This window comes from Pollachius pollachius, assembly GCF_949987615.1.
Source record: "Pollachius pollachius genome assembly, chromosome: 18".
In the NCBI taxonomy this organism is placed as follows: Eukaryota; Metazoa; Chordata; class Actinopteri; order Gadiformes; family Gadidae; genus Pollachius; species Pollachius pollachius.
In genome coordinates, this window is record NC_136951.1 from 2304888 (window position 1) to 2330382 (window position 25495).

A 25495-nucleotide genomic window follows, 5' to 3' on the forward strand; every position below is an offset into this window, starting at 1 on the left:
AGAATTGGGGGGAAGGAACTTTGACTGCATCCCGGCCGCCGTCGAAGCCGTCCGGCCGCAGTCCGGCGGTGTCCTCCGGGAGCTGAACTGGCGCCGAAGCTAGGTGGCAGCTCCAGCGGACTAGCAGGTCCGGCGGACGAGCAGCTCCGGCTGGGGGAACTCGGCGGCAGTCCGGCAGCTCAGCTCCGGGAGTACAATCCCTTTCTACTCTATGTTGTCTCCTCCCGACTTCCGCCGGAGCTCGGCGCCAGAGAAAGGGATTGTACTCCGGGAGTTTAGCTGCAGGGCTAGCGCCGAGTTCCCCCCGCCGGAGCTGCTCGTCCACTGGTCCACAAAATCTTAGCGATGCTCTGATTGGAGGGGAGTGGGGAAGTGGGGAGGTAATATTCAAATGTCCCCTTCCTACGTCGAAACTGACTCGCTCGTTTGGTAGCTGGAGGCAGGCTGCTTACAGAAATGTGTATCTCACTCAAAAAAAATCATGTACGGACTTTTTTCAAAGTTTGTATGCGTGTGGGAGCACCATATACCCACAACAACACCCCAAATCCCAGGAAAAGTGCTGTTTTCACAATATGTCCCCTTTAAACCCTAAGGTTCACCGGACGGCGTATGTGCACGCTCGCGCGGGCGTTTGTGTGTATCGTGTGTGTGTGTGTGTGTGTGTGGTAGGGAAACAAAAGCCCGAGTGGGGGCCAGATTGTTACCCCGCTGAATAGGGGCTCTCGGCCGCCTCGCGGTAACACGAGCCGCGGCTCCGTCTCATTGTGTTGGCCTCGCGCTGGGCTCGCTCTCTGATTGCTCTGGAACGGGACAGAAACCTCCGGGACCTCGCGGGCCCTGCATTATTCAGAGCGGGGGGGGGAGGCTCGCGCGTAAACTGACTCAGCTCAATGTCATTGAAGTGCTGCAATCTCGAGCACACCGCCCCGCTCTGGCCCGATGCAGCTGCGGAGCCCTCGCGCTGTCGTGAGCGGCAAAGTATCCGTCGTGTCTTATCCTCTGCGGTAACACCCTGCCGGTGTGCTCATTTACCGGTTCAGCAGCCCCCGGTGTTGCAGCCCGGAGCCTCCTCCGGCTGCCACGTTGCATAGGCGATAAAGTTAGTAGTTTAACAGCTTTACCGTACACCGTATAACGGGAGACACCGGGGACAGACGCCGGTGATGTTCCGGTTGGGATCGGATCGCATGCTTTAATTGGATTGGTGTGTCGCTTCGCTTTCACTGCTGCGCGTGTTATCGCGTGTACCGGGTTCCTTTATACAGCGGCGCGAGAGCCTTGAGTTACACCAGCTGAATGACACGCGACACTGCGCTGCCTTCAAAGAGGTCAGTAGACCATCCATCCCTCTATCTATCTATCTATCTATCTATCTATCTATCTGTCTGTCTGTCTGTCTGTCTGTCTGTCTGTCTATTTTGTCTATCTATCACTCTGTCTATATATGTGTGTGTGTGTGTGTGTGTGTGTTTCTGTTTGTGTGTGTTCATCTCAATACATATCTGTCTGTCTAAACATTATACAAACATCTGTCTGCTTGTCTGTCTATATGTATGTCTGCCTGTCTGTCTATATTATATCTATCTCTGTCTGCCTGTCTGTCTGCATTGTATTTATATCTGTCTGTCCCTCTGGGCTGCGGTTAACCTAGTTGAAACAACCTCAGCCTGAATCTAAGGAGTTCTGTTGGGTTCCAGCACCCTGGACAGACCACAGACAGTCTGTAGGTCCTCTATCACCACTGTTATTGAGTTGTGTTGTGGTTGTGTTATTACCACACTGACCCTGGACAGACCACAGACAGTCTGTAGGTCCTCTATCACCACTCTGTTATTGAGTTGTGTTGTGGTTGTGTTATTACCACACTGACCCTTGACAGACCACAGACAGTCTGTAGGTCCTCTATCACCACACTGCTATTGTGTTGTGTTGTGGTTGTGTTGTCAACGCACTGACCCTTGTCAGACCACAGACAGTCTGTAGGTCCTCTATCACCACACTGTTATTGTGTTGTGTTGTGATTGTGTTATCACACTGACCCTTGACAAACCACAGACAGTCGGTAGGTCCTCTATCACCACACTGCTATTGTGTTGTGTTGTGGTTGTGTTGTTACCGCACTGACCCTTGACAGACCACAGTCTGTAGGTCCTCTATCACCACACTGTTATTGGGTTGAGTTGTGATTGTGTTGTTATCACACTCACCCTTGACAAACCACAGACAGTCTGTAGGTCCTCTACGACCACACTGTTACTGAGTTGTGTTGTGGTTGTGTTGTTACCACATTGACACATTGTCTTGTATCAGTGTCAATCCTGCAGTGAAATTCTGATCTGTGTTGACGCTTCTCATTTGGCTGATTTTGTTGGGAAGCCCTGTGTTCTTGTTCAATATGGTTCCATCTGGTTCCATCGTGTTTCAGGACTCATTTAATTGGATAATTTACCAGACTCAATACACTCAACGTCATCTGCATCATCTAAATCATGCACAACATGCCTAAAACAACCGTTGATGGCGATCAGAGAATTGCGTTCAGGTTATATCGTGTTTCGGTAGTATGGCGAATTTTGTACTTAACGATTTAAAATCTTACCAACATACCAACGTGGGTTGTTGTTCTGTAAGTCAGTCCCTCCAGAAAAACGTGATTATGCGATCGCATAATAAGTCCGCATATTCATGCGGGGGCCGCATTTTTTTAAATATACCGCACTTTCAACGCATAAATTGCCGATTTCGGCGCAAAATATGCAGGGCTTGCATGATTGAATAATCCCCGCATTTTCGTTGCAAAAGAGTCACATATTTTAGCAGAAAGTTGAAAATTGTTGCGTTTACTTCACACAAGAGCAGCCATTTCCCCCTGTTGCCATGGGAACGTTATGAAGTGACGTAATTACGCGACGTGAACGTCATCAAAAAGCTGCATTTTTCGCAAGTTCCCGCATTTTTTCGCAAGTTCCCGCAATTTTTGCAAGTTCCCGCAATTTCATCGCATAAAATTGCATAAATATTCCGCATATTTTATCGCATTTTTTAGGAAAACGTGCCGCATAATCAAGGATTTTTGGCCGCAACAATCACAAAAAAATGCCGCATTTTTCTGGAGGGACTGGTAAGTGAACATTTCTTTGATATTGTTTGACATTTTGTTAATTCAATGGATACCATATGTGAAATGCCTATCAGCTAACTGGGGGTACTCGGCAAAATAATCCATACAAAATCTCTTTACTTACTTATTGACTTTCAGGAGTTTATTCTACATTTTTGTTATTACTTTTTTTGCCTCTGTAGCAGTTGCTTAGCAACGTGCTGTTAGGGCTGAAATGAGTGTGTGTGTGTGTGTGTGTGTGTGTGTGTGTGTGTGTGTGTGTGTGTGTGTGTGTGTGTGTGTGTGTGTGTGTGTGTGTGCGCATGTGTGTGTGTGTATGTGCATGTTTGTGCACATGCGTGTGTGTGTCGTGTAGTTATCCAGGCTCTGCTACGGTGGACTGACTTCTTGATTACAGCTTCATATTAAAGCTGGGTGGGCAACTTTGGAGACACCAGCCAGAGTTAACTGGATTTTGAAAGGATCGAACCAAAAATAATCCCACCCTTGGTGTCAGGCCTCCCTGCAAAAAACACATGACTAGCTGCCTTACTCATTAGGGCCGCCCAGTCTTGTGGAAGACTGTGGTCATGGGCAATGAGTGCACAGGCACTCAGTGTGTGCAGGTAGGCAGGCAGTTAGTTACACGGACAGGTAGGTCATCCAAACATTTCATTCTGGCCGTAAATGATTTAACAGGCTTATTACATGTCAGAGACAGCCACAGTTTTTGTGTCAGACCATTTGATTTATTGACTGCTGTCAAGAAGATAATTTAAAAATATTTATAAAAAGAGAATCATTCTAAAAGAAACGTTCGACCCTAGCCTGCAATCCTTCCTCACTATTCGTCACCCCTGGCCTGCTCTCAACTTGCCTTCTCCTCCTCCTCCTCTTTTCTCCCTCCAAGCCCCTCCTCCTCCTCCTCCTCCTCCTCCTCCTCCTCCTCCTCCCCCCTCCCTCCTCTTCCCCCCATCTTCCTCCTCCTCCTCCTCTTCTTATCTAATGGAAAGAAAAGTCTTGCCTCAGCATAAACAAAGGCCTCCTACTCCCCAGCAGCAACTAGCGCTGAGCAGCTTAGCAAGCAGCTGTGGTCCTGCTACCTGCTAGCAGATAATGAAGCTAAGCTAAAATGCTAATCTGGCTAATATACAGCGCAGGACCAGGACAAGTTTGTGGCCGCTGTATACTGCTGAGTAGCAATTGTGTGTGTGTGTGTGTGTGTGTGTGTGTGTGTGTGTGTGTGTGTGTGTGTGTGTGTGTGTCACAATAGCAGTTTTCACACGTCTTCCGTCTTTTCTCCGCATTTGTATATCAGGAGGTTCGACCATGAGGTTCACTCACACTTATTCACACTTGATGCCCGATATGCAGACATCGGTGTCGCTTCGACATCGGTAGAATCAACGGGGGGGTTTAGGGGGCTGGGCTTGCAAGGGGCGGGATATGACGTAGGGTTGAGGTTCGCAAGAAATAAGGACGGCCGCTGTCACTGGTTTGTTTTGGTTCGATTGCAGACAGCACGGAGGCAGAACGGGCAGAACTTATTGTGATCATCTTAAATGTTGCTGCAGCAATACATCATATATTCCTTTACATCCACAACATCCGCATCGATCGATGAAAGATTGGAGCATGAGTTAGAGACAAATAGAAGAAACGACAAAGAAGAAAGGCGTTGCGAACCAGAGAAAGAGCATATTTTTTTTGCTTCATTTCACATATAACAAACACTTTGACAAATGCAGTAGATTTCTGTGATTAACTGAAAAAACAGGGAATGAAAGGATGGGACCCTATAATGTTCAGCTTACTGTTGTAAATAATAATAATAAAAAACGCGTGCTGCTGTGAACTCATGTATTGTATTGGTTGTATGATTGGTACATTTAGGGTTATGATAAGACCTATCTTTTAGCGTTCAACGCGAATGGGGTGGGTGTGCCTGTGTGTGTGATTAATGGGAGAATATTCACAGGAACAAAATTGTTCTGCTGAACCGCAACCTCCTCCTTGGAAACGCATGAGGGCACGCACGCACACTCCCTCCCTCCCTCCCTCACTCCCTCACTCACTCACTCACTCACTCACTCACTCACTCACTCACTCACTCACTCACTCACTCACTCACTCACTCACTCACTCACTCACTCACCGACCCACTGAGTCACTTACTGACTCTCTCTCTCTCTCTTCTTTCTCTCTCTCTCTCACACACATACACGCACACACACACACACACTCCTCTGCGGACTCTGGAAGCTTTAATGAAGCAAGTGTTGTATGATGTGTGCAGGTGTGTATGTGAGGGTGTGGAGACAATGAGGAGAGAACAGAGCTTGGAGGAGTTTTAAGGATCAAGGGAGAGGGGAGGAGGTAGGAGATGGGAGATGGGAGGGAGATTGAGGGAGAGGGGAGGAGGAAGGGAGGAGATGGGAGGAGATAAAAACTGACATAAAGGGGGAGGAAGGTAGAAGGGGAGGAAGAGGAAGGGAGAGGGGAGGAATAGGAAGGGAGGGTGTGGGGGAGGATGTCTGGTGTGTCTCAGGCTCAGTGTGTTGTTGACATTAGCCGACCAATGGCCCTCTGATGGCTGATCGGATTGACAACGTTATTGGCTGTCATCCAGGAAGGGAGTGATACTGTCCCGCTGTTTATCGAAGCAGAAACTTTATCGTCACCTCACAGGCAGACAGGCCCTGGGACGTACAGAATCACCTATACTCATTTAGTCATTTAGCATATGCTTTTATCCACTTACAAGTGAGGCTCAGGAAAACAGCACAACCAACTTTCTGAAGGACAACAGGACTAAGCATAGAGTCTCTCTTTGAATCAAACTTACAAGGTCAGTAGATATCTGTTTTTTGTCGTTTGCGTTATAGTTCCAGTGAGTACATTTCAACAGAGTCTTTTCTACATTCAGTACTGGAGTGAAAATAACATTCAAAACAATCAATCACAATACACATAATTAAATAATGATAAAAAGAAAAACACTGTTTTTGTATAGATTGTCTTGTTCTTGGAGCGATCTCTTCTGGTTTATTTTATATTGCCCATGTTCACACATTACCGATTGATAAATACTAATGATCAATATTTGGATTGGATGCTCTGGGTCTCTGCTGATTTGATCAGAGGGATAATTACATTGAGGCAGAATGTGTAAAACATGTCCTGATGAGCTCTCGTCAGGCCTAACGAGCGGTCATCAGGACCCCTCATTAGGCCCTGTGTCCCTGGCCTAACGAGGGACAAAGGGTCCCTGGCCTAACGAGGGACAAAGGTTCCCTGGTCTAACGAGGGGTCATCAGGACCCTCGTTAGGCCCTGTGTCCCTGGCCTGCTGCAGAGCTCCCAGATGGGAGTGCGAGGCTTTATCCTGTGAACGGGACATACTCGATTTATATGTAAAGTAAGTTAGCTGAAAAAGAGTTGTCAAGATTTCACAACTGGCAGAATATGATCATTATATGATTGGTAAAAGTAAAATTAAAATTAACATTTTAAAATCCTTATCTTATGCAATTTGCTTTAAAAGCAAAATGTACTATTATTTATGTTGTTATATATAATACAAGTACAATGGACTATTAAGCTTTTGAAGCTGTATTAGTGTATTATTATCATTATGATCTGGTATTTCCAGAGAGGAAGTGGGCCAGGAGGAAACAGGAAACACAACAATACTGCTGGCCCTCCATTACCCCACAACCACCACTAACTATTGTCCCCCAGACATCCACATGCTATTGCTGCCAAAACAGCACAAGTCATTCATTAAAATTCAGAATGACGGAAACATTCTGAATTTTCTAAATGCCATGAGTCCATGAGTAAAAGCAATTTCAAGCTTTTAAAACAAATAATGACACCTAACACCATACTCAGCTAACTCTAAATCTAGATTCCTAGAGGTTTCTGTCAGAGGGTTCTACAGGTTGAGGTCTGCAGTTTTCTGTTGTAGGGTTCAATAGGGCTCTAGAGGTTTCCCAAGTTCTGTGAGTTTCTCATATAGGGTTCTAGAGTTTTCTTGAGGTTTGTAGAGGTTTCTTTTATAGGTTTCTATGGGTTTCTAGAGATATCTGGCTAAATCAGATCATCAGCTAGCGGACGTAAATCGACGGGTGTTTAAGCAGAGCTAGCTAATGCGCTAGCTTAGGAAATGATATCCATACACCACATCTGGGAATGGGGTGCAGGCAGGGAGCTTATTCAACCACTTCAGTCTGGATAGCTATACTGTTTTAGTATATGTTACATGTGAACCTCCTAAGATGGCCCAGTTTGATTGGTTCGCTATCTCGGGACATTGGGCAATATCCCATAAATTGAGCTCAAACTGAGTTATCTTGTTTATTTTTGGAGTGTTCACGTGTAGTATATACTAAAACAATTATTCACCTCAGGCTCCGTGAATAATGGGGAATAATTTGGCAAACAATTGTTAAATAGCTGGTATTGATAATACTAGCGAAATTTGTTACGATGCTATTTGTAGCACTAGTGCAAGTCTGTTGAATTGACATTAGGGGTTGGTGATAGGACCAGAATACACTGTAAATATTGATATTGATACTATTTATTATTCAAAGCGGCGTGTGTATTTTCATGTAGAGGAGATCAGTATGTCATGAGTAATGAAGTGAATGCATCTTCAAAACACTAAATCTGAATACATTTTTTATGACCACTGAATGATATGCAAAGGTTTGGAATCATTGTAAGGTGAGTGGGAGAAGTTTATTTCTGCCTGCTCCCTGTGAGACGCGGGTTGGATTCCCAACTGAAGCATGAATGTAGCAAGCCATTGCTTTCCACTGAATGCTATTAAAACACTGGACGGTTTTAAAGGCAAATAACAATACAATTGTTTTTATTATTGTATCTTGAATGTGCCGACATGAACAAAAGGTTTTGATAAACAAAGAACAAACTAAATCAATAGCACAAACCTCTACGTACCTCCTACTTCTACACAGTAACTGCTAACACCAAACTTCTACATGTGGGCAAATGATTGAGAAGAGGTTTTTGATTAGAGTGAGTGTTACAATTCACTCTTTCTGTGATGGGTATTTGTTTCTGTGATTGTTGGCGTTTGTCATTGTTGTGATTGAATTTCTTTTTGTAAAATCTGTTTTTGAAATTGCATTGCTGAGTCAAGCTGACATGTAGTGAAAGGAAATCCATTCAATAAGATATCCACGTTTGTTGTGTTTTATCTGTTGCACTACATAAACAAACCCTGCTGGTAGTCAATGGCAACACAGGGAAAAGTAGGATGAGTATAGTAGTATATTTACATTCTGCAGTCACACAAACTAGTGCTGTCCTTCCTGGTTGCTTAACATTGCATTTTTACTTTCAACAATGTGTATGCAATTACCAAAAATGTTGTGATGATATGTTTTAAAACCAAATTGTTTGCCTGCAGATTTGCAGGCAAACAATTGGTACCACAAAACAATTTGGTACCACAATTATTGTTTTTACCTTATTATTGGGTCAATAAGTTTTATTTGCTGGTGTAACAAAGGTTGTAGTGGCCTCAGTAACTGAACTATAATAATATATCATCAAGTCCATTTTAAAGTGAATTTTTTAAGCTCTTAATCAAAGTAACAGTCTCTAAGGGGTTCACGGGAATGGGGACTGCAACTGGGGAACCCACAATGCATTTGGAGAAACTAGCCCTAACCCTGAAGAAATCCACTAGATCTGAGCAGGAGCAGAAGGGAGGCAGCCTTTTGTCCAGGCTGTAGGTGAGGAGGGCAGTTGGAGCTGGTAGCAGACAGGGAAAAGTGGGGACCTCCTGGGTCCCCATAAACCTGGAGGACATCAGAACCTGAAACACACCGAGGAAGGATTTGTTTCCAAATAGCGCAGCCATCCAGCCAAGGCTCAGATTTATATTATACATGCCCATAATCACTAATTAAAATATCAATTTAATAAGATCAATCAAGCCGTTAAGTTCAAATGAGAAGCCCTTATAAAATATAGCATACAATGAGAACATTCCAGCAAGTTACTTCTACCAACAGTACAATAGGACTGTTACTGATCCTTATATTTCTGATGGTGTGCTCTCATTGTATCTAAGACTGCTCTCTCTCTCTGTCTCTCTCTCTCTCTCTCTCTCTCTCTCTCTCTCTCTCTCTCTCTCTCTCTTTCTCTCTCTCTCTCTCTCTCTTTCAGCCTGGTGATTCCCACCACAAAGACACTTTCCTAGAATCCTCTCTTAAACCCATGTAATCCTGCTTAACCTTTCTCCTTTACATGTCATATCAGGGTTCTGCAGAACGGAGTGTTAGCCACTGGGTTGATTGATAAGAAAAATAGACCTGACTGTTACAATGCCAATCCTCCATGCCACGTAGGTGGCTTTTACTGGGCTCCTTCGAACCCAGGACAAAGGGTGAGGATGTTAAACTGGCTTACTGCCCTATAGGCTGTGTATAGTGATACAGAGCAGGAGATGTAACATGCTGCCATACAGTAGATCTCTCCAAGTGCATGCTTTGATGGCTGGTTTAACCTGTTTACATAGATTGCATAATGCACAACAGGTGTGCAGCCTCCCCCAACCTTAGAGTCCAATCAATCTACCTCGGGCTAGGTGAGGCTGCTGAAACCAGCCATCATCCACACATACCCACATTGGCATTGCTACCGAAACGGGAAAGAGGAAGTGAGGGGAAGAGAGGATAGGAGGGGAGAAGTGAGGATGGGAGGAGTGATGATGGGAGGAAGCTGGTCCCTGAATGAGGTGTCAGGGGGGTGGGAGTATGGGAAGGTCAGCGGTCGGGAGGTTTAAGTAGGGACCACTGTAGAGACAAGACAGGAGAGGGGGAGAGAAGTTATTGAGAGAGGGGGGAGAGAGGAGAGGAAGAGGGTTAGGCATGGACGAGATGAGAGGGAAGGAGGGGAGGGGAGGAAGGCTCCATGAGTCGACGCGGGTTAAGTGCAGAAGGGAAGGGAGGAGAGGCGGGAGAGGGAAGGGGAGGAGAGGGAGGGAAGGAGAGGAGGGAGAGGAAAGGGGAGGAGAGGAGAGGGAGGGAAGGGGAGGATGAGAGAGGGAAGGGAGGAGAGGAGGAGAAAGGGAAAGGGAGGAGAGGGAGGGAAGGGGAGGATAGGGAGGGAAGGGGAGGAGAGGAGAGGCAGGGGAGGGAAGGAGAGGAGGGGGAATCCTGAGATGACTGAGACGTGGAATGTGGGGTATGTTGAAGCCTGTGACGGGAAAAACACTCATATCCTGTACTTAAGTAAAGAAAGCGGAGCGTGAGTTGTAGTAAGGTAGTAGTCAAGTAGTGTTAAAGTAGGGAAAATTCAAAGTAAAAGATGTACAGTGACCGATGACAATGTACAGTGACCGATGAGTAAGATGTGGTCATTGGGTCGTGTGTTGACCTGCAGGTTAAGCTGGCAGGGTTGGAGGTGCAGGTTTGGTTTCCTCTGATTGTTTGCTATTCAAAGCCCTGGTGTGTGCGTAGCTAGATAGCTAGTATCTACCACTAGCATAGGTGGTTCTTGGTAACCAAGGAGGTGTGTCCCTGATCATTATTTATAACTGCTGCACTGAATAGGAAAATTAGTACGGTTTTTTATGCTCATAAACACACACAGGAGCACAGACTCCGTACTAAGAATACCTTGTTCTTCTGAGGGTGAACTACTCCTAAGATATTATCATACATATTACATCAACCCCTATCCTCAGGACACACACATCACGCTACACTGTTCAGCGTCAGTTAAAGACGTGGGGGGTTTGGCATTTGGCATTTGACATGTTTAAAACAGAAAAAGAGAGAGAGAAAAGGTGATGAGATAGGAAATGAAAAAAGTGTGAGTGTGTCTGTGTGATAGAGAGATATACTATGATAAGTGTGTTGGTTACTCTCTTGTGTTTTATTAGTGATCAGCTGCTGTAGGCTTCTCAGTATTGACCCGATAGCATTGACCTAGTTACACACACAGAGATAGTGTTTTGTAATTCATTGGTCCAACAGTCTGTTCTTTCATCTTTCACAGTTTTCTCTCCTTACTTCTGTTTGTAATTTTCTTTCTCCTCTCTGTCTTTCTTTCTTTCCTCTCTTCTTCAGAGACCATGTCCACCAGACTGAGAAACAGTGTCATCAACATGTGGTCTGATACTGTTGATGTGCGTGTGTGTGTGTCTCATTGTTTAGAGATTTTGTGACATCATCAGCTTGCAGGGTGCCTGCCTAGGTTGTGTGTGTGTGACACACACACACTGTGACACACACACACACACACACACACACAGACACACACACACAATGTGAATCATAGTCACTTGGATTCCTGCTACAGAGATCTTGGTTCTAAATTTGGTGTCTGATAATCTCAGTCAGAGAGAGACTCAGAGAGAGAATCAGAGAGAGAGACAGAGAGACTCAGAGAAAGACTCAGAGAGAGAGGTCGAGATTGACTGAGAGAGGTCAAAGAAAAGCAGTCGAAAAAAGGGTGGATGTATTTTGTTGGATGTTTGTAGGTGTGTGTGCTTGTGCGTGTGTTTGTGTATGTGTGGTATGTGTAGGTATATGTGCTTTGGAATGTCTACACGTGCGCGGGTATTGGTCTCAGCCTGCAGAGGCGCCACACACAGAAGGGGTCTTTGTGTGCATAGGAGTATATCTGTAGAAACACACACACACACACACACACACACACACTCACTCTCATACAGTCCATGACATCACGGCATGCTAGTGTAACCTGCGTTGTGTTTTTTCTTTAAGCATGGACTCGGACGCTCAGCATTGGATGCAGCAATGGGTCAGCAAACATAAAAGACAGGGTTTGAGCATTTCCTGGTCCGCCTGTTCTCTCATTTTTCGATGGCTTCCGCCGTCTCTCAATAGTAGAGGACTCGGCTGATAGTACTATCCTGCCCTTGTTGGTTCACAAGACTGCTGTGAGGAATGGGGGAGTCAACCTGCTGCAGTTGAGGAACAGCTGGACTCGCACCCAGGACTTCACTCAGACCACCACTGGAATGAGTTTCCAGAACAGCTGAAACATCTGGAGCTCCGACTGAACCAGTGTCTAAGACTTCGTTGGCAGAGGTGTTGTGTGGACTTTTGCCTGATCTCAAGACCATCTGATGGTTGTTGGAGTACCTGAAGGCATTTTGGACTGTGTCATCCACAACACCACTGACATTTCTCAAGAGTGACATGTATGGCTCAGTAACAATGCGGTGGCTTACGCAAGACTGGACGAAGGGTTACCTGCTCAAAGCATCTGCCACAACGTTTCTGGGGCCTGGGACATACTTTATGTCGAAGCTGTATGATGCAAGTTTAGTCACCCATCGCTGTTCACAGGCGTCCAGTCTGGGCTTTGTCAAAGTGTATGTTAAAAGGTTGTTGTCAGTCCTTGCTGTGAAATGTCTTCCCTTTAGCCAATGGCTGAACTTTTCACAAACAGCCCACTTCAGTGCAAAGAATTCAAGTCTGTGAGCAGGGTAGTTCATCTGTGAACGAGACAACATTCTGCTGGCAAAGGGTACTGGTCTTGCTATCTCCTCACCAGGTGGGACTTGAGAGAAAACTGCTCGAACTCCGTCAAAAGACGCGTCAACAGCTAGAATGAAAGGCTGGTCGAACATTGGGTGAGCCAAGGTCACACTCTGTAGCAGATCTGACTTCAGGACTTCAAAGGCCTGCTGACAGGCAGGTGTCCAGTCAGTAGGTGTGAGTTTCGTGACGCTCGGCTTTCTCCTCAACTTCCCACAAGCCTGCTTACTGGACCCTGCTGTCAACTTGAAGAGTGGCTTGGCCTTCACAGAACATCCCTCAATAAAGTGTTGATAATACATCACCATACCAAGGAAAGATCTGATCTTCTTTGAACATGGTGTCTGCTCGTCAGCCTCCATCAGATCAACTCTCTGGATTTTGCTGATGGACTCGACCTTGTCTCGATCAGTCAATGCCTTTCTCACAGATTATGTGGCCAAGGAATTTAACAGAACATCTTAAGAAGAAGCATTTCTGTGGGGCCAGCTTCAGATTGTGACTCGACAGACGGGGGAAGATAATTTCAAGACATTGAAGGGCCACAGACTCAGAAGGAGCTAACAACATGAGATCGCCAGGTAGCACAGGACACTGCTGAAGTTCTCATCACCAAAGATTGGCATCATCATTCTCATGAACGTGGCTGGACTGTTTGAGAGACCCTGAGGCAGTCTGTTGTACTCGTGCAGGCCGAAAGGTAAGGAAAAGGCTGTATATTTCCTATGCTCTTCCTGCAAATGCACATTGTAATAGCCTGATGTCTGATCCATGGTGGAGAAGAAGACATTCCCGCCCAGCGCAGCCAACACATCAGACTGGTGAGGCAACGGGTAGGCATCTCTGACCGTCCAAGCATTCAACCACCTGAAATCTGTACAGATCCTTAAGTCGCCATTCTTCTTCCAGACAAGCACGAGGGGCGATACGTAATCGCTGTGCGACTTGCGAATGATTCCCTTCTCCTCCATGTCATTCAGAGTTGTACTTAGTTCCGCATACTGGCTTGGTGGTATACGCCTGTACGGCAAACGAAAGGGTCGGTCATCAGTCAGATGAATGCGATGGACAAAGTCACTGGCTTCTTCACAGTCGATTTTGTCTCTTGAGAATATTGACTCATATTTCTCAATGAGTACGTGGCTGTGAACAGGATGGAGCTGGCTGACACCTCAAATCTCTCCAGATCGATGTCAGGGAGGTTCAAACTGCACGTTTCATCTCCTCACGTTTCAGGAGATGAAACGTGCAGTTTGATCTCCTCAAACGTGCTCTTCAACAGCTTCATACGCAAACTGCCTTTTTGTGCTCCTGAGTCTTTTCTGCTTAAGCTCTGGTTCTATATTCAGGGCCTCACAGACTTCCTTAGCAGTTGACACAGCCTTGTCAAACCCAGACTGTCTGTATTTGGTGAGGTTACTTTTGGCACTGTCAATGAGCCTAACAGCAATATTAAGCTGCATGGAACTTGATTGAAGTAGCTTGTTCACCTGGTTTGTGATGGTAAGAAGTTCACACCACACAACAGAGCAAATCAAAAATCAAAATGAGGCTACTTCCTCAGCAAGAGCTTGAGCCTCCACTTTTACCACTGGATCCTTTACAGCCTCCCTAGCCTCCAGGAGAGCATCTCTCACTTCCTTTGTTTGATTCCGGACAGCTGTTACACTCTTAAGCCTGCTCTCCCATCTAACATCAGTCCAAGATTTCAGTGTCAGTTGGACATGCTTTGTCAAAATGGCCCATCGCTGGGTGGCCCCTGAAAAGAAATTGAATAACTTTTGCAAATAGCCGAAGTAGCCAGTGGCATCTTGGGAGGACTTGGCAGCCTCAGCTATGACGAGATTCATGGTGTGAGCTCCACAAGGAACAAACAATGCTCTTGTGTTTAATTGTAGAAGTCTAGCTTGAACACCTTGCTTCTTCCCCTTCATGTTGGCTCAATTGTCATAGGCCTGTCCTCGGCAATTTTCGAATGGAATGCCAAGCTCCTTCAACTTCTCTAGGATAACATTTGACAGGCTAAGGCCAGAAGTTTCCTCCACATCAATATATCCCAGGAAGTATTCTTTAATGTCTGGTTGTAGCTGGAGATGGACAATGCGTACTATGACTGACATCTGTTCCTTGTGACTCAAATCTGGGGTACAGTCAAGAATGATAGAAAAATATTTTGCTGACTGGATATGTCTCACTATAGTGCTTAATGTTTCTGAAGAGATTATCTGAATGAGTTTGTTCTGTGTCTCATGACTGAGGTAGTGTGTGCGGGAAAATTTAGCCAGGTGAATCTCCATTACAGGGTCATATGTTGCCATAAGCTCCACTTCCTTCAGAAAGTTGCCATTGTTTGGCTCATGAAGACGGTCAGAAGAGCCTCTAAAAGACAAATTTCTTGAAGCCAGTGAGAGAGTGATTGAGAGCAGGCGTTTCAGAACATCTCGCCACTTTTTCCTTTCTGCCTCCAGTAATGTCAACTCCTGTTGGTCTATTGCCATGCCCTTTTTAAGCCGTGTGTCCAGTTCTCTCCACTTAACCATGCACTGTGTATGGTTTGGGCTACACTCATGACCTCTCAAACTGGTGTTGATGTTCGACCAATCACTGTGGCCCTCTGCAGTCAGCTTTATGTCCTTCACACTAAAAAGTTTACATGCAAAGCAGATCACAGCATTGTTCTGTGGAGAGTACACTACCCAGCTTCTGTTAACCTTCTCTCCATTTGGTAAGGTTTTGAACTGGAGGCTGGAATGAAATGCTCTTCCATCGGGTCCCTTTGGAAAACTAAAATCAGGGCTGACTTTGAAAGGCCCTCTGTGCACAATTTCAACCCGATCAGCATCTAAAATGTGTGCTGGCGATAGAGCAGGATCAGTTGGAGGGGGCACATACGTCTCTACAATGTCACTTGCTGATGGCCTCTCAGTGACAGGACTCACTCTGCCGGTGGTTGTGGGCTAGGTTGTATCTGTACCTGAACTAGTAGTTGATGGTTGTTGGTCAGGGCTGGGTGCTATTGCAGAGTCTGCAGAGATTGGTGGTTGATGATGTGTGCTTGAACTGCTGGTGGATGGTTGATCATCTAAATCTTTCTCCTGGTCTTGAGGAACTCCTTGCACATATCTAAGCATTGACCCTGCATTCAGAAATACAAGAAGAAATACTCAGGGATTGTACACTGAAATACAGTTTTGCACCTTGATTTAAAAACAATATTAAATATTAATTACAGGTTTATGTAAGCCTATGTGTAAAAAAAAAAAAAAAAAGGCACCGTTACGAGGCACCGAAATGTGCGTTCTTATTCGATCTCGTTACAACCATTTACGTCAGAACCGGTTCCCTACTGGAACCGAGTTTCGGTGCTCATCCCTAGTTACCAAGAGCCGTTCTCCATTCATCAACTCATTACTTTAAAGTATCATCTGTAGCATTACTTTTTCCACTACAGTACACAATTGCATACTTGTTGGTTCACAGTACACATGCTAGCATAACGTAGGCTACATAACAAACGCCAAATAAACGTTTTGAAATGCAGTAGGCCTATATAAGTAAACTTGGCTGACGAATTCTGATGGCTAAAAGAATATAGGAGCTAACGTTAGTTTGTTGACGTTAACGGTAACGTTAACCCTGGCATGAGCATAGACATTCATACAAGGACTAAATGTTACAGAATTAGCCATTTTTATTTAAAACATTGTCTTACCTGCCATCGACGCATGTGCATCATCTCGATGTCTCTTCTTCTTTCTCTTATCCGCCCCAGACTCTTGATGCCTTTTCGAGGCCATGTCCAAACACAGGTGTCTGCCGAACTTGAGAATGATGTGGAACATACCACTGGGATGTGGGGGAGGAGGCATCAAGGGGAGAGAGAGAGGGAGACACATCTTTTTCTCGAGCAAATGTTACTTTTTTATTGCTTATCTATTAACACGTTTTACACATGTTAATTTTAAATATATGGTGTTATTATGATTATTGTTATGATGATGATTATTATTTTTTTTGATATAATTTTTTTTTTTTTTTTAATTATTTTTTTCTTTTGGTGCCGCCCCCAGGCACTTGGTGCCCTACGCACAGTGCGTGTTCTGTATGTGCGGAGCGCCGGCACTGACCAGAGGAAAGGGAAGGAGGGAGCGGAGGAAAGAGAGGGGGGATAAGGGAGGAGGGAGGAGGAGGAAGAGGCAGAGGAGGCGGAGGAGCAGGAAAAGGCTTGGTCAAGCAGACGTCAGGCTCTCTCTTGGAAACAGAGCAAGTCCCCTGAACACAGAAATCTCCAACTCTCTGGACAGAACACCGTGGGGACCTTCTCCAAGACCAGGGGCTCACTGAGGCTCTAGTAGACCTGAACGCAGCGCTAATAGACAGTGTTGAGTGTGGGGATTTACACCGATGAATGGGACTTTGCTAATGCTGGAGTAGCTTCTCCATAGAGACCCTTCCCAGAAAGGACCTTCAAGTTTCTAAGATATCTTAGGCGGTACAGAGAGAAGGAGAACACCACAGAGACGAGGTGACGGCAGTGGGTGAGTACGCATAGCATACACCCTGGAGGATTGTGGCAAATGTCACCGCATCAGTGTTATTGGAAGCTGTTTGGAGTCAGGGGAAGGAGAGAAGTTGAGGTTGTAGTGCTGTCTTTATGTGTTTTTTAGTTTAACACGACACCTGTAGCATGTTAGTTGATAACGTTCAGTTACGTTTAGAGGGACAATCACCTCACACGCAGATACTGTCTTATGAGGGCCCTGCAGTCCCCACTTGAACTGGGTTGTGTTAAGCCCAGAAGGGGGTAACTCTGTCAGTCTACTTCTGTATCAGCTTCTTAAAGTAGCCTGCATTTCTGGTGTTTGCAAGTATGTGTGCGAGTGTGTGTGTGCTAGTGTGTATGCTAGTGTGTGTGTGCTAGTGTGTGTGTGCGAGTGTGTACATTTTTCCATCTGTAAAAGGAGAACAGAGTGAGACAGCTTTCAGACAGTTGACTCACTTTCTCTTTCGATAAGCCCTGTTGACACACACACACACACACACACACACACACACACTAGCAAACACACACGCACACTCACACTACACAAACACACAGTCACACACCCCAGCCGAGACAAAACCCATGTGATCTCATTCCCATTCGTTCCCCCTCCTTACTGGGATTCAATGGTCTCGGTCATTTCCCCTGGAAACTCATTGTCCCCATAAGACATGTTCCCAACATTTGACACACACACACGCACGCACGCACATACCCACACACACACACACACACACACACACACAGACACACACACACACACAAGCAAACTCACACAGAAAACACATATACACATACACATGTTGGTGCTGTACTATATTCATCATCACCCATCACACTCTTTGATTGCATTTAATTCATGTATCTTGGTCTGAACATACTCAAATACATCAAACACACACACACACACACACACACACACATAAAGACAACCGAAAATAATATTGTGCAGTTATTTCAGGGCCATTAATCTTTCCTCATAAATTAATAAGAACATTAATGCTTTAATTGGCAGCACAGTTACACGTTAGACGTGTGTGTGTGTGTGTGTGTGTGTGTGTGTGTGTGTGTGTGTGTGTGTGTGCGTGCACTCAAGTACAGTGTACAGTGCAGGGAACATTCCTGTAACAGTCGTTTCCTCAGGCAGTAACAGGATATCCTTCGTCAAGCAAACGTGCATGCATCTACACATACACACACTATAAAACAATAAACATCACACTCACACACAATATACTCACACTTAAACTAACCTGGACCCCAACCTGCACACACACACATATAGACACACAGATTCTGTACAACGGTCAGCTTTTCTATCTATGAGTTCATTCATGTGCGTATGGTCAAGGTTCATCTTCGTGTTTCTGGCAATTCCTTTGTCATTTTGTGTGTGTGTGTGTGTGTGCGTGTGTTTGTTTGTGTGTCTCTGTGTGTGTGTGTGTGCTTTGTGTATGTGTATTTTTATGTTGGTGTGTGTGTGTGTGTGCGTTTGATCCCTAAGCCCTGTGTGGGCCTCAAATGGTCAGTAGTGGTGTAACTAGCCTGCAGCTACAGTCGGTTGACCTGTTGTTGGAGCTGAACTCAGACACACAACCAGGGATGTGTTGATCTTGGTTTCAGAGAGCCTGTCCCTTATTCCACTGACCTGACCTCCGTTGAATAACCAGGTTAACTTTGTGACCGTGTCAATCCCACCCTGAGCCTATTCCTCCCTCTACTGGGTAACCAGCTTCCCTCTTGACTGTGTGTGGCCGGGCCCTCTGCATGGAAACTCCACCAGCCAGAAACACCAGGGTCATCCTGATAGTCGCCCCATCAGGACCGCTGGCCCCATGGACCTGGAGGGAGAGACCCCTCATGGAGGGAGAGACCCCTCATAGACCTGGAGGGAAAGACCCCTTATGGAGGGAGAGACCCCTCATGGAGGGAGAGACCCCTCATGGACCTGGAGGGAGAGACCCCTCATGGAGAGAGAGACCCCTGTTGGAGGGAGAGACCCCTCATGGACCGTCCCTGAGGGAGAGACCCCTCAGGGCCCTGTCTCCACTCTGGGTGGGGGTGTAGTCCCGTCATTCAGTCGGCTCAGGGTTAGGGGCCGTTGTATCATGTGATGCGCTCTGAGCCGGTCACTGTTACATTTATCGCTTTGTTTTATTTGCCCTCATATTTAAGGCCTCCAAGGTTGACTTTGGCGGCTTGTATTTGTTTAGATGTCCAGTGTGTGTGTGTATGTGTGTGTGTGTGTGTGTGTGTGTGTGTGTGTGTGTGTGTGTGTGGATGGGTGGCTGGGTGGGTGGGTGTGTGTGTGTGTTTGTGTGTGTGTGTGTGTGTGTGATTTATTGTGCGTATTAAGACCAGTGTGACCAGTGGTGACTCAAAATGGAGGACATATTGTTTTATTAGGAGAGTGTTGATGGATTAGTGGAGAAGAGAAGGCATATTTAAGTTATAGCTGAGTTATGTGAACATGGGACAGCCTCAAAGCGAGAGAGAGACAGAGAGAGAGAGAGAGCCTATATAGGCTAACATATATAAATAAACACACACACACAGATCATTGATCTATCCAAACAGGGCCCTTCCACTCGTCCATGAGCAGTGTGAGGGCAGGATGTAGACTGTAGAGAATGCAGGGAGTCCATTTTACTGACGAACTGCAAACACAACGCAAACCGTCAGCAAATCCTATAGACCCCTGGTGGGTTAACATTTCACTGGGCACAAAGCCCCCGCACCCTAACACACACTCATGGTCCCCGGCCTCATTGCAGACCACAGCGCCTGTTCCTGACGCCCTCCAACACCGTGTCTTGTTGTTTACCTCCGGAGGCTGGCGGAATGCTGGGGCCTGAACTCACACCTTCAGTGTCAGCACCAAGCATGTGAAAGTCACCTCTGTGACAGGGAAATAGTTGTCATTTTTCAGATGTTTCATTATTTTCTGGGGTTATTTTTGAAAAGCAGGAGTTTCCATTGTCTGTTAAAAATAACCCTTTCATTCTTTTCATTATTTACATTTGTGAAAGCTTTTATCCGACAGGAGTTTCAGTTGAGGCTGATGACATTCTCCACTGATTGTGATATTGGAGTAACTGTGAAGTTATGTGCTGTAGGAATCTAACCACATACAGAATTTAACTGTTTATGGGAGGCAGCCTTAGCTTATACTCCAGCGCCCCTCAGTGGTTCATATATGAAACAACACGCTGGTGATGTGGTTGATCTCATTGTGTTGAGGTTTGTCAACAGTAGCAAAGATGTGTGTGATAACCAATCAGGCTGTGCACATGGAAGTTCTCTCTCTCTTTCTCTCTCTGTCCACCAAATCAGAGAGATAGTGAGAGAGAGAGAAAATGTGTGCCTAATGCCTATATAGGCCAACATATATAAATACACACACACACACACAAACACACACACACACACACACACACACACACACACACACACAGATCATTGGTCTCTCTGAACAGGCTTTTTCCAGAGAGAAAGTGTGCCCATGCTCGGAGGGGTCAGGGGTCATCGCTGAGACAGCCCTTCACTCAAAGCAGCCAAAGTCCTCCTCTCTGACAGTGAAATGTGTAATCACTATTACGGATGTGTGTGTGCGTGTCCACAGAAAGTGTTGCGGACGTTGGATGATGCCAGTGAGCCAGCGCCGAGAGAGCGAGCTCTGAAGAGCGTCACATTCCAGGAGTTGGTGAGCGTTATCAGCGACTCTCCGGAAACCATGGCACTGCAGAGCCAGCAGCAGATCCAGCAGCAGATCCAGCATGGTGGCCTGGGAGGTGCCAGTGACGCGGCCCTCAGTACAACGTGTGGGCAGCTAGAGAGCCAAGATGGAGAGGGGCTTCAGGTGAGCACTCACTCTCATCTATCTGGTTTAGTTTGGTTTTCTTCTCTGCGTTCCTGACTTGGTCTTGCTTTTCAGACCAAAACGAAACGAAGGCACTACAGTACGAATTTTTTCCTAGCTGGCAACATGTACATACGATATATTTCTGTGATAGGCCAATATCGGCCGATTAAAATCGGCCACACGATATATCGGTCAGGCAAGTGTCTGAACGTATTTCGCGTTGGTGTGAACTGCCTCTTTTTAGAAATCGTCTTCTTTTGGTATGAAACGTTTAGTTTTAACATGATCCTTAGATAAAACAAACAACAGGGCACTGTGGTCCTATCTCTATTGTCTGTGTGCTCGGAAGTTTACACTGGTGGTCCTGTTAATGAAATGTCCCTGGGATAAAGGCCCATATAAGCATAAATACAGACCCACGGCTAGTCCACTTGCAAGCATAGTTTGGCCATTTACTGTTCCTCATATGTTAGCAGTGGCGCCAACTTCAGGTCAGCATTGGGGGTCATAAATATTTTGTTCAAATGTATTCCAACAAAAAGTAGGCTATATGACTTCTCCAAAGTCATGCTTTCAGAATTTGACGTTCATAAGATTAGTTCATGAACAATTGACGTATTATTTATCGGCAGTGTTTGTAATAACGGCGTTTAAAAGAACGGTGTTAGGTAACGCCGTTATTTTTTCAGTAATGGGGTAATCTAACTAATTACTGTTTCAGTCGTTACAACGCCGTTACCGTTACTGTACGTTAAATGCGGTGCGTTACCATGAATTGATTGAATAAACTGCATAATCCGAACGCACCCCTGGCTCCAAACACAAACTGCTAGTGAGGAGACGGGGTGCGTTAACAACGAGATAAGCGATTATGATTGGCTAAGGCAGAGTCATGTTTCATGGTAGCCAATCGGAGCCAGTGTTTTTACACACAAGCCAGGACACGCGTGCCACACGCACACGCACACCAAACAGATTTGATGAAGCAGCAGAAATGGCGAGTCCAGAGCAATCCGATGAAAAGTTGGCATTTTCTGTAGTATTCGGCAGATGTTCCACAGCCTTTGCAACCAAAAAAAATTAAAATTCAGTTGGAAGTATATCAGGGCAGTTCAACCATTTAACACATTAAGGCCAAGTGAAAACTGCTCAGAAAAATCCAATTTTTGTGACATATAGCAACTTCCTTTCTTACAGTAACGCAAATAGTTACTTTCCCTGGTAACTACTTACTGTTATTATAGAGTAATTCAGTTACTAACTTAGTTACTTTTTGGAACAAGTAGTGAGTAACTATAACTAATTACTTTTTTAAAGTAACGTTCCCAACACTGTTTATCGGTAATTTTGGAAGTCTGGCAGCTCAGCTCCGGGAGTACAATCCCTTTCCATGTCGCAGTTCAATCTGGACTTCAGAGAGTAAAAGCCAAAGTTCCTTTCCCCCAATTCTTCTTAATCAAACAAACGGCAACAATCACTTCTCCTCCATGCTGCGGTTCACTCTGACAGCTCATTTGTATACAATGGGCAGCAGATAATTTGCGTTAAAGCTACACAGACACCAGAAACAGCACATTCTGAAGGGACTGAAACAGAGGAGAATAGCGGTAGGCGAGCTATTTCAAGCATAAAGCTTCAAAAACATGTTTTCTGGAACTCTATGTAAACTATTTTTACTTGTTGGACAAGTTATATTATAATATGTCACCTTTAATATGAATCTGTATGTGTGTGTGTGTGTGTATATGTATGTGTGCATTTGTATGTGCGTGTGCATGTGTGTATGTGCATGTGTATGTGTCTATGTGTGTCTGTGTATGTGTATGTGTGTGTGCGTGTGCATGTGTGTGTGTATGTGTGTGTTCTCCGTCTTCAGGAGATCCGATACCTGGATCAGATTTTAGATGACGCCTCCGACCCGCCCACCAACGAAAACTCCTCCCCTTCACCACACAGCCAACAGCCAATTACCATTGACGGAACCGCCCCCTCGTCCATCCACACCTCACCCTCCTCTATCAGCCAATCACCTGTCATCAAGGCGGAAGGGAGGAGCCAAACCACCTTTGTCTACCAGGAGGAGGGCATCCCGTGGACCAATGGGAATTCGGTGGGGGAGGAGCCAGGGCGTGGGGGGGCCCGCTTTGAGCTGAGGGCGTTCCAAGAGGAGAGGAGGCCGGCCAAGCTCTTCACCCCCGGGGAGGAGCAGCAGGAAGTGCGGGTGAGGAGGAGACGGCCCTCTGAGGAGGTAAGAGATGCTGTCAATTGGGGTCCTGATATAATTCAAACTTAATGGAGAATAGCGCGTTCGCACAAAATCACCACCAAGCGCCGCATTGGGCTTTTAATGCTTCAGGTATAGTCGCAACAAAAACACTTAGGTTCCAACAGAAACAATGTGGTGTATACTTCATATATACTATGTATTTAAAATCATTCACCTTACACCCGTTCTAACCCTCTCCGTCTTCTGTCTTCCTCCTCACTTCTATTCTCTCTCCTCTCTTCTATTCCCCCTTTTTCTTAATTCCCCATATTCTTTGTTCCTCCTCCTCTTCCCTCCTCTTCTCCCCCTCCTCCTTCCCCTCCTCCTCCTTCCCCTCCTCTTCTCCTCCTCCTTCCCCTCCTCTCCTCCTCCCCCTCCTCCCATCTTCCCCTTCTCCTCCTGCTCCTCCTCCTCTCCTCCAGGTCCAGGAGTTAGAGCGGGAGCGGCAGGAGCTGATCCGAGGCCAGGCGGTGAAGAAGAACCCAGGGATCGCTCAGCGCTGGTGGAATCCTCCTGTAGAGGTGACCAGGGCTTCACTACTCATTCATTCATGTTGTTCTACAGTCCATTTATTGATGGATTCATTCATTCATTCATGTATCCATTTGCTTGCCCAGTTTTCTTCATCAACAAACTGATTTGAAGTATTGATTAAGCAATGAATAAGTCATCTTGGTTTGTTAAATTGATTGATTGATTGATGATTGATTGATTGATTTATGATTGATTGCAGCTCCCGTTGGAGGAGCAGCTGGATCCAGAACAGCTAGAATCCCACAGGAAGTACCAGCAGAGGAAACAGAACCAGACACACACCTGCATCTACACACAGGTACTAACACAAACACAAACATACCTTTTGAGCAAACTTACTGGCATGGCATGAACACCGTCAAGTATGATGTTTAAGTGCCAAAGGATTGGAAAGGATGGGCTTAAAACATCCATATTATACAGAAAATAATAGAAAATAGAATGTTAAAGGAAGTTTAAATGAGTTGATGGATATTGGTCACAGAAATTGCAGCGTTGGCTGCTAAAACAAAATATATGTTTATATTCCCTCTAATTTATGGTCAAACTTCCTTACCAGTTTTGTGATGAGAGCAGACAGCAGCCTACGACACTTTTCAACTAAGTCTCACGAGAGATTCAAACACCCATGTGGAATCCATGGAAAAGATAAAATACTGCTGGACCCATCGTTTGGAGATAGACCACCACCTCCATCTAAAGGATGCTCACTTAAAACGTACAAGTGGATCTCTGAACACTTTACAGCAAAAACTGCTGTCACCACAGTAGCATTATCAAATTACGTTGAAAGCCTCACTTCATTCACAAAGGCAGCACAGCGTTGCACTTCGAAGCCACAGCAACTAGATGGCGGTCCTGCCTTATGCAGCCTGTAATAAACTGCTAAGTGATTCCCCAGTTTAAAACCCATCCACAAAAGGAAAAAGTTGTTTTCCTGTCAGGGAAACCTGTTAATAGTTGAACTCACAGGAGGTCACAGGATTGTAAGCAGGCCACTTGGAGGGCACCATATACCACGACCTACCAACAGAGAATTCATAAATTAGGATTCCTGTCCCCAAAGCCAACATAGCTATCAAAAAGGATCTAGGACAGGGGTCTTCAATTAAAATTGAAAAAGGTCCAGTTACTAAAAATTCCTTCCAAGAAAGGTCCAAACCTCTAACCTACCATGTCCTAATAGCCTACTTTTGTCAAATACAATCAACACGGCATATTTCCTTATAATGTATTTATTTTCAATTTCCAAATAGCTTACTTTTAACCATGAAAAACAAGTAAGACAAAGTAACGCATATTAACATTTCAAGTAAACAAAACATTATCAGACCTGCATTTCAAGTAAACATAAAAAGTGCATTAGGCCTTAATTTCAAGTAAGCAAAACGGGTACACTAGGCCTACATTTCAAGTAAGCAAAACAGGTACGCTAGGCCTAAATTTCAATTAAGCAAAACAGGTACCCCATCTGTAGTGACTGAGACAACCTTTGTTAGATCAATCCCCCTCTTTGACAGCATCTCCTTAATAGCCTCATAAATATCTTCTTGTCTTGTGTGTGTCTCAAGTGGTGTTAGACTCAACAGGTCCTCACAGATCTCTTTCTTGTCTTGATGAAAAAATCGCACATAAAC

The 25495-nt window shown here is 45.3% G+C and overlaps 1 protein-coding gene across 1 annotated transcript in view; it reads left to right on the forward strand.

Annotated features, from left to right (window-relative positions):
- palm2akap2 (PALM2 and AKAP2 fusion) overlaps nt 1-25495 on the forward strand; it is a 119666-nt gene that overhangs the window by 80964 nt on the left and 13207 nt on the right. The window contains exons 9-12 of the mRNA XM_079756030.1: nt 20819-21055; nt 22935-23306; nt 23747-23845; nt 24058-24156. Of these exons, the coding sequence (XP_079612156.1) occupies nt 20819-21055; nt 22935-23306; nt 23747-23845; nt 24058-24156 (807 nt within the window). The remainder of the gene's footprint in view (nt 1-20818; nt 21056-22934; nt 23307-23746; nt 23846-24057; nt 24157-25495) is intronic.